This window comes from Temnothorax americanus, unplaced genomic scaffold, assembly GCF_048541705.1.
Source record: "Temnothorax americanus isolate GAGA-0224 unplaced genomic scaffold, ASM4854170v1 Scaffold53, whole genome shotgun sequence".
Taxonomy (NCBI): Eukaryota; Metazoa; Arthropoda; class Insecta; order Hymenoptera; family Formicidae; genus Temnothorax; species Temnothorax americanus.
The window spans coordinates 862,887-877,956 of record NW_027509688.1 but is presented as its reverse complement, the minus strand read 5'-3'; the positions used below and the strand labels follow the sequence as shown (position 1 = coordinate 877,956).

The 15,070-nt window shown below is 38.5% G+C and overlaps 2 protein-coding genes across 2 annotated transcripts in view; both read right to left on the bottom strand.

Moving 5' to 3' along the window:
• Positions 1-6,716, bottom strand: part of LOC143904498 (aristaless-related homeobox protein) — a 151,530-nt gene extending 144,814 nt beyond the window's left edge. The window contains exon 1 of the mRNA XM_077419231.1: positions 4,347-6,716. Within this exon, the coding sequence (XP_077275357.1) occupies positions 4,347-4,494 (148 nt within the window). The 5' untranslated portion in view covers positions 4,495-6,716. The remainder of the gene's footprint in view (positions 1-4,346) is intronic.
• A 1,114-nt stretch (positions 6,717-7,830) lies between these two features.
• Positions 7,831-15,070, bottom strand: part of Lrch (Leucine-rich-repeats and calponin homology domain protein) — a 50,948-nt gene continuing 43,708 nt past the window's right edge. The window contains exon 13 of the mRNA XM_077419217.1: positions 7,831-13,794. Coding sequence (XP_077275343.1) covers positions 13,648-13,794 — 147 coding nt within the window. The 3' untranslated portion in view covers positions 7,831-13,647. The remainder of the gene's footprint in view (positions 13,795-15,070) is intronic.

The following is a 15,070-nucleotide window of genomic DNA, read 5'->3' as shown; positions in this document are numbered from 1 at the left end:
GGTGGTAATTTTGTTGAACTTTATAATATTCAGCGATTATGGAAAACTTTAATAAACTACATAGCCTCCTTATCGTGAAAATAATTGGTGTAGCACTCTCTAACGTGGTAATAAATATATTTAAGAATATAAAAATTTCTAAAATGTTAAAAAATAATATCATCGGATAATTCGAACTTTTAGCTTAAAATAAACAGTCTTTTATCAAGTTTGACAGTAATTACTACAGTAAAGGTAGCTTTAAAACATTTTTACTCGCTGTACCGCGGTTGTTAAGTCAACTACTTGAGCTCGCTTATCTATGCGTCTGCACAGTGGGTAATTATTTATACCCACTTTTAAATATTTACCTACAAAGTATGCAAGAGTACACTAATAATACCCGCGCGGCATTAATGTGGCGATAATTATACGCTTCTGTCCTCCTTCCGAACGTCGATGACAAAGTACACTGGAAAAATTTACAATTGTACGCGGAAATTACTTTTGAGTAGCAATAATCGTGTGGGAAGGTGTTTCATCTTCGCGTGTGGATTAATCCATTATATTTGTCTTTAATATAAAATTGTACCCAGGCGCTTAACAAGTTTTGGCTGATAACACACGCTAACAGTTTCTTTTCTAATAATGATTTTCTCTAAATAGCTGCCACTTGTCTATTTTCAGTTCTTTCCGCCAAGCGGAATTCGTTAACTCGATGATGCACCGCGATTACATTAAATTAGCAATTCTTATTTTGTACGCGCTTATCTGTATATGCTACATAATTCGTTTTACGTGTCTCGTAAACTTGATCGGGTTCCCGTGATCGGTCTATGAGTCGGACAATGTACACAGATACATGTTGAAGATTAAAGAGTCGCAATGTGGGTATAACGTAAGCCAAGCAAGACCGAATGCAAAATGGGACGCACCATCCCAGCCTTCTCAGAGATAACTAAAGAGTGTTGTAATTACACAAACACACGGTGCACACACATTACGTTCGATAACGATGACGTACAAACCAATATATATATTCTGATTTGTTATTAACTAAAATACCTAATCTATCTAATTTTTCGGCTGCGCCGACTAATTGATTAGTAAGCCGTGCGATACTCGTCGCCCCACCCTCCCTGGCAATTAATATCGCGCGTTCTGAAGTATATGTATATTGCGTTGCGCGTGTACATAATTTGTTAATCAATGATCTATCTTGTTAATTACCCGATAACAAGCCGATAGTTCATCGAGTCGCGGGGAGAATGAGTCAATGAGTTTCCGTTATCGCACGAGCTCGTTTCGCTTTATCGGCCAACAACTAAATGGTAATTCACTATTTATTCGTCGCAAGAAAGTCGAGTAATGCGCGTTATCGTTAGCCGCGCAGGTATTTTGCATATCGGTTAACTAGAAACTCGGCCGCGCTGCGCTGCTACGTGCGCGGCAGCGGTTTTTTTCCGTTATTCCGCGCTCATATCACTTCTTCCGCAAACCGTGTTCTAACTGTGCGGATGCTGCGACCGGGTTTTCGAAATGTCGAAAACATGTCAATTTGTAGGGGTATATCTTCATATTCGCGGAAAAGGCTACAATCGTTTGCTCGCATGAGTATCAGTAACGCTCGACAAACAAATATCTTGAATCACTTCAATCAACTATTCGAGAATTAAATATTTAATTACTAAATATTAAAATATTTAATTACATCTTTGCAATTCTAACTTTTTAAAGTAATTGCTATAGCTGAATAAAGCTGGCTCCGAAATTATATGCTTTAATGAATGTAACACAATTCGAATTTTTTATTTAATAATGTGAAGAAATTAAAAATGAGACTAAAGCCAAACGAGCGATGAGAATACAAATTATCCTTTTCAAAAATTTTCCGCAATTTAGGAATTACTTCTGGGAGGGAGGGGCTTGCGAGAGTGATGTAATAATTCGCTCCAGATCTCTAATTGGGGATCGTTTCAATCTACACCGTCGATACGTGTCGGCAATAACGACAGCGATACAGTTTTTGCTAGATCCATGGGCGGACTAATTTCGAGTTAATCGCCGTCTTATCGCGATCTACCGACTATAAATGCGCCTTAATTAACTCCGCCGTTCTTATAAGGGCGGCCGGTTTTTGCTGAATCTCTCGCACAAAAGGCACTCGTGGGGAAAAAGTAAACCCTGGCACTGCGGTTTCTCAAGCCCCCGGAATGTCGTGCTGATGCGGCTTTGATCGCGGAGGTAACTGATCGTCTTGCGAAAGCCCGATGTCACGATCGATCTTTTGTCCCCCCCCCCCGATATTTCTTTCCGTGGAATTTAATGAAAACATTCGCACGTTTCCTCGAAACTAATCTCCAGGGTGTTATTATACGCGACAATTTTTACGAACCGCTTCAGGAATTATAATGTTTTACGAGTCGCGAGCTGATCGACAAGGACTTCCAATCTATATATCATGTATTACATACATTTTTGTGTATCTGATATTGCACTATGTCCATTAAAAATATGCCGCGTTCATACCTCTGTCGGAATTGATAATTTTCCGATATTTATGGCCGCAAGAATTAGACCTCGTTTTTTTTTCTTAGAACCGCATGCGAAACGTGTCGCGAATTCTTTCCCGGTCGCAAACTTCACACTCGATTTGTGTGTAAACACATACGAGACTATATCACTCAAATTATTCCCATATATCGCCGTAATTAAGGATTCCGTAGCACCGTATAATCAACGCGCAGAATGGATTTTTTATACGACGGCAAATTACATAGATCTACTAATAATTACACTTCCAACTTAATCAACTCAATAATTAACTTGTCTACCAGATAGCCTTAGAATATGATATACCTGTCACCTATCATATAAACATAGTCGCTTATTTTTATTTATGAAGCAACAAAGTTCTTTTTATCTATCGTTATATGTTTACCAATATTTTTGTATATTATTCACTTTCGTGTAACTTTTTCGAAAATTACTGCCATCCATCATTATACGTATTTTTGATAATATAATTGTCTGGATTTGTGTTGTTATGAGGATTATTATGAGATAGTATTTTGTTCATTTTCTTTCTCGCTTCTCGAATAAATTATACGTAAAAAATTAAAGAAAAGATTAAAAGATTTTAAAAAATATTATAATAAAATTAAATAAGAGATTTAAACCAATATAATCGAGAACAGCTTTTAATACTCGGCAGATGTCAAGCGTTCACAAAAAAAATACATGTATCTAAATTTTAATTTTTAGACACGTGGAAGAATGAATTTCAATTTTAGACTCCGTGGGAATATGAATTTTAATTTTAGACAATATTAGTGGTGGTTTCTATAAACTTCATAATAGAAATGTATTGCGTAAACTCTATATATATTTATTTATTCGAGATAAGTATCAAAAGTATCTCGACAGCTTTAAGGTATTCCATTCATGACACCAAAGTCTTAAAAGAATTAACTGATTTTTTGGTACGAGAAAGTTAAAATGCATATCTTTACGCTAGAAAAAAATTAAACCACATTACCGAACATATAAAGAAGAATTATGACTTTGAAAATTCGATATTTTTATCGAAAAAGTCTATTTTCTACATTTTAATGAAATAATTTGTTTATCTCAAGATTTCAGATATTATAAATATTAACTGCGCTACATATTCGCTAAACTCTATACTTTCGATAGTGCCGATAAAAATACAGAGTCACCGAATATTTAAACAAAATATTTATGTTAAAAGTTGACTTGAAATATGGTTTATAGATGAATATTTTTTATGGCGACTTTCAAGGAATTATTTGGCAACGCTGGCGCTGCAAGCTGTGCACTCATGTCACACTTCAGTTCATATAATGTACAGTTTATTATCAACTTTTATTTTCACAAATTGTCCCTTATTTTTGCCCACATTACTCCTTACTTGTTATGTTTCTTATCACATATTATTATTATAAAATATCTCTTTGATAAAAAGAAAATGTCACAATATTCTTTGATTGATGAAATTGACACTTACATTGACACTTTTGTTATCAACTTCACATTTTACAATCAACGCCCTGAAAAGCGCAGCGTTGCCATATTGTTCTGACAGTAAAATTTGCCGAAAAATGAAAAATTTCTAAATACACATAATATTTTCACTTCTTTCTTATAATTAAACATAATAATCAATTATAACTTGATTTTATATAAGTTTAATGCAATATACAAGAGTCCGCTGAGGCCCTGCTTAAGCGCCTATACAAAATACGCTCCTCCGCGAAAGGAATACCTTAAAACGCGAATTCGCCGATATTGCAATTGTTTTAATCGGCGCGCACGAGTGACGAAAGTGGACTGTCTAAAAGACTCACTTGGCGAACGCTCGTCATCCTGCGCGGAAAGCTCCGTTTCCTCGACGTCGACGAGGCTGCGGATGCTGAAGACGCTCTTCGCCACTCTGGTCTTCTGCAGATCACCGACGCCTTCCGCGGCCCTTCTGGGCGTCGTGCTGAGATCCATCGCCGATACTTCGCACTATTTTCGTAGGCGGGAAGGAATCGGCATCTCACGTCCTCTCACCGTACGCACCGAGATCGTGTCGTCTCCGTCGTCGGCGTTGTCGCTCGCATCTTCGGCCTCGTGACCTCATTAACGAATAAACGAGCGAATGTTGTCCGCGAGAAAAGCCAGTTTCCCCTAGTCTCCTTAACTTCGCCGATCGTCGATGCGCCGAGATCGACTCTTGCTACTCTAATTTACAGCTCCAATTGGACGGACTTGATAACAAAACACTTTAACACGTCGTTCTCCACTTATCTATAATATTTTCTTGCAAAACGTTGCAGCAGCAAACGTTTCTCGTTTTCCTCTCCTGTTTCTAAATATCAACGAGAACTTTACGACAACTCGATCTCGATCGCCGTCAACTTGCCCTGTCAACTTTGACGACTCCGTTCGAATTCAATTTTACGGAGCTCGACTTTCAAAAAGAGGCTACTTCGTTCACCTGCCGCTTATCTTTTTTATTCGGATTGTAGCACACGCAGATATGTTGCACCTAAGATAGCAGACCGCGTCGTCAGTTCGCCGCAATATATTTCCGAGAATTCGACGATAACTCAGTTTTTAAACTGAAACCAGTTTTTCCGCGTAGCAGATGCAATGATCATATATCACACGTTATCGATTGCACTTTTTTTTTCTTCCTGGTCCCGGAAATCGATTATCTCGAGTGTCTGACGATCGCGTCTTGCAACGTCGCGCTACCACCTGGCAGATCGTCTTCTCGCGCGATCCAGGAAATCTCTCCCTCGCGAGCCGATCGTCCCACCCATTGGGCGGAATCGACGATCGCTTCGCAGCACTTCCACTTCCGGGCGAGGAATGATCGTTCTCTCCGCGCGAGAATGCCTCCAGATGGATCATCGAGTTCGGTGTGTTATCTCGATTCCGTTGACCGGAAGCGCATTATCGCGTCAATCGTTATCAGCGCGATGCCGATCGTGGCCTGGCGTCGCTTCGCGCGAGAGCTTACTCTTGCCGGGCCCTGTAAACACGCTCACACGCACACGCGCACGCGTCTGGAAAGGATCGATGAACTCTTTCACGGTTCACGTTGTCCAACTCTCGGTCCCGTCCTTGCGTTTACAAATCGCGGCGCCTGATTCGATCTTCCTTCCGTTTTCGCGCAGACCACGACCAGTTTTTTTTTTTTTTTTAAGGACCGGTCAGTTTGGGGCGGGAGGGGATTCGCCGTAAATCGAACAAAGTAAGCCCCTCACGCGATCACTTCCGATTTTCGATCAGCTGACGCTCGACACGTGACGACGGAGGACAATAGGACGTCGAAGACCGTGTGGAGTGACAGTTTCATCAATCCGAGACTTTTTTTACGGAAACACATCAAAATCGCTAGACGCAAAATCTCGGCATTCAATAAGGATTGCGATTGCAGTTATGAGATTATTTAAACACTACAAATGGGTGGAGCGAGTTTTATTTACAAATTGCTGATGCCGCAAACTCGATTTGCTACAACGTCCGTGGTCAGTCTCTAATGGTCGATTTGGACACATTTATCGAACTCTTCGAGATGGAATAAATATTATTTTCCCCATATGCAATATTTATATAACTCAAGGAGTGATATCATTGCACATTAATCCACGTATATACTCAACAAGTATAACAACGTCTTTTCCGAAATATAATGTAGAATCCCGTAGTGACTGTTCCAGTTCGCGCAGACGTCATATCCACGTAGAACACACCGATTCTTCCTCAAACTAAAACTATTTGCGCCACAATGTCCACGCTCGTTTAATTTCTCAAAGTGGCGTCAACATAGGAGATCATAACACCTCTTGTCACCCAAAACATTTCCTCTATAATCACGGTGGTACACGGCTCGCAGGTATCGCATATACACGCAGGTGTCGTATCCAATTAAGAGTACGTTCCATATCGAACCGATTGCTCGCGTATAGCAATTTGCATCACGCACACTTTTCTAACTTCGCGACTTCGCGATCGGCGTGCCCCTCGGGCATGTCGCGCGTAATAACGAGCGCAACGACTGTCACCGGACGTTCATCGGTCTCTCACCCGCGCGGTGGGACAGCAGCCGGCTCGAGAGCGGGCTTGACAGCTCCGGTCATGACGGTACGGAACCGTTCGAAGAGAGGCGAGAACGCGAAGCCGTAGGCGCGCGACGCGGCACACACGCGTATCGCGAACTCCTGGCCGGCAATGTGCGCCGCCGCGTTCCCTCCACCTCGAGGAGGTCGATCGCTCGCGCTGCCCCAAGGTGATACCAGGTGGTAGAGGGGAAGGTGTGGAAAACCCGCGGACCGCCTTCGTGGTATAAAATGGAGTTGGGCACGGGTCGAGGGCCCGCCCATCGGGCTCCACCCATACAGCAGCTCGGCGACGAGAAGGGTTGACGGACCGAACTCTCTTCTCTTCCGGAGGCTGTTCCCGCTGACGAGAAGAGATAAGTCGACGCTTCGCGTGCGCGCGGACGTCTCGACGCGTGCGTCTTTTGATTTTCGATGTTCCTGGTGCGAAAAGTAATTATCGATTTTATCGGGTCTTTCGAGGATTATCGCGGGAATTCTGGAGGCTTAAATTCATATGTGGACAAAGGCGATTTGATAACGTTGTGATAGTGATTTACGGACGTACAGATTGACATCGGATCTCTAAGATTTTTTTATCATGAGAAAAGAACAAAGATTTATTATTCAAATTTATTTTATGTCTACAAATGTGCGAGAACTTAATCGTTGCGAAATCCCATTGAATAATTACGCATAGTAAGAAGGTGAATATAAGTTGAAAATTTTTGAAAAGATGAGTTTTGTTATTTTTCTTACGCTAAATGTTTAAAGTCAGTTAACATCATATAATCCTGCTTAACAAAACGCAAATGTTCTTTCTTTCTTTTTTAAGACTGAAGTCTCGTTTTGAAGGCAAATTAGGTAACAATAATTAGACATCAAATTAAAAACTGAAGCAATTAAAGCAATTAAACATTAGCTCATTTTACTTTAATCACTCTTTAACTATAATATCTTTGTTACATATATTACGATAATATTTTAATATTTAAATAGTTTTTATGCGACATTTTTACGCACTACTTTGATTTTAACACTCTTGTTATTTCATTAAACTTCTCATTACTTATTATTATATTTATTTATTATATATTTCTCTTTTTCTCTCTCTCTCTCTGAAGATTAAATATAAATCAGAAAATTCTGTGCTTAAAAAATAAAAAAGAAAAAGAAAAGGATTTGAGAATCGGCTTTTAGGAATTGGAAAAGATAAAGGATATTTGTACAAGTAAACAAGTTCAATAAGTAATTCTCTTCGGTTTATTTCATATGTAGTATTGATTTTTATTACAATACGTAGTGCGTTTAATAATTCGCCATAGTAACCAGCCATTAGAAGCACCTCGAACGGCGGGAGATTGCGAAGTGACAGGTTTTTGATTATGACACCAAACGTTTTTTTTACGCAGGATAAGAAAAAATATACCAACCCATGGTGCATGAGTTCAATCCTTTTAAACCTATTATTTACAAAAGATCATCGCAATTAAATATAAATTTGATTTTTCGTGCATTGCTCAATTGACGTAAAAATAATACTTTAGTCTATATATTTAATAGAGGAGATAGCTCCGACTTTTCGCTTTATTTATATATGGCTAAATTATTTTTCCACCTTGCGTAATATAGGGTAAGAGCGATTTACGCAGATCGTAATGACAGGTTGAAAATCGCAAAGAAACAAAGTTAAAAGATAATAAAAATGCAAATCGGAAAGAGATCACATTCGATGCGGGTCCGCTAATAATACTGCCCTTTGAGGCGCTTCGCATCGCTGAATTTTATTAACGGCAGACTCTGCCCTGCACAATCCGACGAACACAATTAATCTGGGTGAGTAATACAATTCCGCAGTGACACGTCGCTTTACAGACATCCCTACATGACTACGATCAACGCAAAAGAATCTCGAACGAATCGAAATGGGGAGGAAGGACGATGCGCGCGTCCACTGTGTCTCGCGAATGCGCGAATGCTAACATCTAACGAGGTTCGAGGACGAGCTGTATTATATCTTGTAAGGAAGTCGTAATTTTGTACTTCTAATCACGAAAAATTGGACTCGTAATTCTTTCGCGATATCTATATAATAACGTTCTCCCGACGCAGGAAGAGAAATCAAAGAAACAAAGTAAATATATATTATGTAACACGTGCACGGAAAGTGGCCCATTGCGCACGCTACGCGTGCGTGATGGATCACTTTCCACGCACTTGCAACATAAAATAGGGTATGCAAGTCGTGCGTGAAGATGAAAATTCCCGGGCTCGTGCGTCAGTTCCGCACCCGGGAATTTTCATCTTACAGCACTTGTTGCACAAATAACTATTTTCACACGAATAATAAATTACGTAAAAGTGATCAACCCCGTTTTTGGTATGTTTCAGTATGTATTTGGATGTAAATTCTAAACGAATATTCTAATGAGAAGCAATCTGTCTCTGTTTTATTAGAAATTTGTACGTAAAAACTCGGAGACTCTTGTACATTTGCCCATAAAAACAAGACGTAGAATTGATGATCTGATGTGCAAAGAATAGCGCAGATTATCTGGAATACAGACTAACAAATTAAATTCATATTTTATTCTTGCGGAATATTACACAGTTCGAATTGTGGTAACCAACGTAAACTAAAAACTAAAATGAGAACCCGACGTGAGCCAACATTGTCGTGTTATCGCAACTTTGTCGCTTTTTGCAAAACGATCTCGATCGTATGTGAATGCCAATCGCAGTAAAACTGAAAATATGTCTTCCTCGCACGCCATCGCCTGTTACCACGAGCAACGACAAAATACCGCTGTCATCAGATAAGTACGCAAGAGGAAGAGTAATAATTAGAAATATGAGTGGAACTGCATGGACTGGTAATAAGATGATTAACTGAGTTCGCAATTGAACTCACCATAGCCTTAACGCAAAATAGGCGTGCAGCCTCGGCAGCAGCGAGAGACGAAGAAGACAAGCAAGTGAATCTCGGACTATCGCAGCAAAAACAGATCAGTATACTATTATCACCAAAACTTTGATGACAAAACGCGAAAATGCTCGCAATCGTACGTTCGCTGTGATCACGCGCAGAAAAACTTGTATAAGGTCGTCGTCTATCGGAATCGCCGACCATGCAGAAATCTCATCTCCGGAAAACTACGAACTAAAGTGAAGAATCTCCCTCTCGTGTACGGACTTTGTCAAAAACTGTACATCGCTTTAACAAAAGTTTGACAGAGACATTAAGATGCAAATGTAAAAGAGAAATGTAAAGAAAGCGTTCTTCGTTACAATGCTAATTTACGTTAATTCCTGCTTTAATCTCGACGAAGATTATTCAAATGAAATTTGTCCTCGAACGTGAGTGTGAGAAAAAGATATATCTTTGGCACAATAAATATGAACGTGACAGTTATCCGCGTGTACGGCCAATGCCATGCGGTTGTCGCGGCCTCTCAATTCTCTCTTTATTCTACTCCCTTGATCCACGGCACTTGAGATCTTTCGCGTTCCTTCACGCTGATACGAGATGATCACGTCGACCGAAATTAAAGAGATGAACATCGTAACATAGGGCAATTATAATTAATGATAGTAGACTTAACACCTAATGGGGTTATTCGCAATTAACGGTTTCGGGTTCTTAATTACTCGGGAACTTAGATAACGCAAAGTAAAGTACAGAAATGCTTCCTGCTTGGCCTAGGAATACTAGAAAAATCGTCTCGCCGACTTCGAAGAAATTGTCGGAGGATTTCTCAACAATTCAGGATGGCGTCGCACCGACGTTTGCTAAACGAGATCTAGGAGAGACGGAAGAAGGTATATTAAAATACAAAGATATCCTTAATCGGAATTGCTCTAACGTCATTAATATTTACGATCCTCAACTAATATGGTTATTTATATTGCAACCCAATTTAGAACACATCAAGCAGGAAATCGCTGTGATGAATAACTGCTAATAGAAAGCTCTCCCTCGATGCGATTCACCCTGAAATTGAAATCACGAGTCGCTTTACGTATACCAGCTTGAACACCTAGGCCTTACTCGTGCCTTTTAACAACCGTACTTGACGCGACATCGGTAACCAGTCGCGGTTCACCCTCGACATCGGCAATTATTAACGCTGCCTACATCGCGTTAGCAATTGTTATAGCAATCGCCGATTGCTAATTTGAAAGTTTCTACCTAACTTCTGCTCGTGCAGAGGCTTACCTATTTTTTGACGCGGCATTTCTTTGGAGGCTAAAACAGGGAGATGAGACATTCGCTTTCGCGAATTACGAGTACCGAATATCGACCCTCCAAGTACACACTTTTTACAAGTGCATATATTTTTATATCGCGACTTTTATTCTTACACTCATTATATATTAAAGAACATATGTTGAATAACACATAAGCGTAATATAATAATTATATAAATATAGTCTTCCTTACAATATACAATATTATGGTAATACAAATGATGTGATTATTAATATATTAATTATTTTTTAAATTATATGTAATTATTTAAACATAACTAATTTTTTAGATGATATCCGATTTTTATTTAATTCATTAACTATCTTCGTCGCAAAAAATAAGCAATTTCTTTCTCGTGCTTAATAATACCAATATATTTACCAAAAATTAAATTAATAAAATAAATTATCATATAATAGTCACAACAGAAAATTAAAAAATATGTAAGAACATATTAAAAAAAAAAACATATAGCTCAATTGTGCGAATTAAAGTCAAGATTTTTCATTGGAAATAGCCACTCTCTCTTGGAGGGAATAAATTCTTCACTTCTAGATTCAGTTAAGTTCTCAATTAAGTACTATCAGCAGGCAATAAGATTTACTTAAGGGTACTAACAATTCGATACGAGAGATAATATCTCAAAATGAATGAATTCATTTACATGCACTATTTCCGTTTAGGGCTCGTAACGATAATGAAGCGATCGAAATCAAAGATTCGTGCGTTAACACGATGCATTACGTCTTTGGGGTGCTCGTATTTACGGGTTGCCAGCCTAAGTCTACAAACTCAGCTTATAGCGACGCATCATGCACGCGAGATATTGGATCACGGATACACAGGACTACACTATTCGAAAGCTCGGATATCTTTGGCAACCTAGCGAAATCGAGCCTTAAGCCCCTTGCACAATGCCAGGCAAGGCAACGGGCAATAGGAACAGGAAATAATCAAAAAATCGTTAAATATAATCTAAAAAATTCGAATGCTACGATTGGTTGGCAACAGGCAATAGGCACAGAATTTCCAACGTGACGGAAACTCTGTGTCTATTGCCTGTGTCACTGTTTATTCTGCATTTATACATGATTTCTGATTTCTATTCCCTGTTCCTATTGCCTGTTGCCTTGCATTGTGCAAGGGGCTTTAAGACTGGATGTCTTCATCTCTCTTTAACCAGGATTTAATTTTTATACTTTTGATTCGCAAAATGGGATTGGACAATTTTATCTTTTATATTTTTTTTTATAATAGCGTGAGGCTTTTAAGTGGACATGCAGCCTAAGGATCTCGATAGGTCCTCCCAATATCTCCAAATTCCGTCTAGTCGCTCTACAAAATATCCGTTCCTATCCCGAAACTTCGAACAACTCGACTGCATCTACGAGCAAAAATAAGCATCATCGTGTCTATCGGTCATTTTCCGATATAAAATTCGTTACATCTAATTAAGTGTGTCATGGTTGACCGCAGTCTATCGTTATGTCGAGTACGCGAATTTGCGTGCGTCCGAGAGATTCGCGTAGCGATTTCAAATAAGAAAGAAATTCCGTTGCTCGGTATTAACACCCCGAAGTTGCTTATCGTGCGAAGGGACGTAAGAAGAGAGCTTTTTCTTCACGTAGATTAGCTTAGTGCGCGACCGATCGTTCGATGCATCGCTCTTCGCGGCGATTTCGAAAGCGATTCGTCGGTTCCTACGCTACAGACGTTACGTGGCGACAAAGCGACTTATTGTCGGTTTGATAAAGAATCACTTCACAGAAACTCGTCGTATTCTAAGAATGAGTCTCGAACTAGCTTCGAGATAATCTAGTTACTGCAAAAATCCAACAAATGTCTTCTAGATGTCCAAAGAATATGCGCGTCTTACAGACATCAAAGGAACATTTTACAGATCAGCACATCCTTTAGAAACCTAATAGATTCGTGAAAGATTAACACGCACGCCTCTTACGTCCATTTCAACCGATGTAGATTAACTTTAATCTTGGTTTAACTTACTTATTCTTTTCTAATTCTCTTAAAACTAGAAAAAGATAAAAAATCAACTAAACCGAGATTAAAGTTAATTTACGTTGATAGAAATGGACATTAGACGTCTAATGGAAGTTTAAAAGATTAGTATCTTCTTCAGGCGTCTTTGCGACCCATCTTTCAGATACCTACATGTATAATATAATATCATCTAAAAAGCATGTTGAATTCTTTGTTCGTTTGGTATATAATAAGTATCGCTATTATAAACCTAAATCCTAGTTTCGTTCCGAGTTTTGATTTTAATCCTTAACTGGGGAAGGTAGGGGGAAAGTTCAAATAATATCTGGATAATCTGCCATATGAAATTATTTGGAATTTTTAATTCAATTAAAATATTAAATTCTTTTTCAAGAGTTTTTAATTATTTTATTGAATTAATATTAATCTATTTGATTTAATCTATCAAGCTATTTTTTAAATCAATTGTTTAAAAGCTGGATAATCAGTTAAACCATATGGTCCAAATCAGTTAAGGATTATTGAGTTACTGACACGCGAACACTTCGTTCGCGCTAAAACCGAAGCAGCCGAGCAAATTCTAATTCAGTCCTCACGATTGAGAGGAGAGAAGAGTCGCGTCGGGCTCTTCGTCTGTCTCTGTCTCGGAGCACATCTCGAGTGCATATCCGTTTCCGAGTTTTGAGCACATCCGTCGCTGTTACCTCGCTCGCGGCTCATCGTCACCTCTTTCCCTCTCCCTGCGCGGGAGGGAGACAGACTTCGGACTCTTTCACCAGGCGATCTCGCGAATTAGATAGTCTGGCGCTAAGCAGGCACGTGGTTCGGCATGCTCGAGAACGTCTGCAGGGGCGAGCGTGTCTGATGGAACCTCAGCAGCTCGGACACGGTGACCGCGACACGTACAACCCCGCGACCTCCCTCCAGGACGTCGCTGGCGCAGCATACGAGATTCTGAAAAATCAGTAAAAAGCACATACGCTTTTTTAGCACCTCTGTTTTTCTGTCGCGCAGAAATTGTCATCTGTCTCGAATAAAAATGTGGAAATACATATAAAAAGAAAAGAAAAATGCCTAAAAAATATATAAAAAAAAGCTTGTTATTCCTTTTAAGTAGCTTTACGGCATGTTTTTAGACAACTGTATTGTATCGAAATATTCTAGGCGAGATAACGAGAAATGTGGTTTATCTCAATACAACACGCGTACATCATGCGAATAAAAATAGAATACCGCGAATCTCTTACCCATGATCAGTATAAATGTCGAAAGTATCTTATCAGACGTGCGTCGGGTGATATCAGAAGCCGGATGGTAAAAACCCGATCTTAAGCGGGAAACGTTTGAATAATATGCGGATGCATAAATGTATGAATCGAGAGAATGAATCTTTCATGAAATAGAAACAAAGGCGAGACTAGATAGTGCCTGAACACGCATAAAAAAGAATGCAAGGTCGAACTCGGTTAAGAAACACAAAGATTTTTTGAGAATATTGAAAGGAATGATAAAAATATACAGTAAAAAATAAAATGTTAATCGTAACATTTTTCAAATGTCCCAGAAAATCCACTCTAAATTTTGAATTAAAATAACTCATTCATCGTGTGTTACTTGTTGACAAATTAGAAATGTTAATTTATTGACACTATATTTTACATTTTTATATTTGTTCTTTTAACTTTAAGTATAATGTAAAAATAACTTGTAAAAAAATGTCAATATAACATATTTGAATAAACGATAGTTATTTCAACTTAAGAGAAATGTAATTTTGAACATTTGATTGTAGTAAATTTGATTATTTTGTATGTCAAAGTTTACGATTATTTGAAAGAAGATTTACTTTAACTTTTGTTTATGTTAAAATAACTTTAAGGCGTGTTGATTTTTTGAAATAATTATGTTAAAAGAACTCAAAATAATATTCAATTTCTAAATGACATACATAAAGTGTTAAGTTATCACGTTGACATTAATATAACACATGAAAATGTTACGAAAATAATAACATAGCTGTTGTATGTTAATTTTACATTGAAATAATAGTCAAATCTTGGTAACACAAGAAAATTTTAACACTTGGACGCACGATTTTTTACTGTGTAATAATAATGTAAAGTGCATTAAATTTTAAAATAAAAATTATCTTGCAAAAAATGTAAAAGCGTCGAGTTTGTGAAAAATATAGTGGAGTAAAGAAATGAATATTGCAATTTTCCCCCAATTA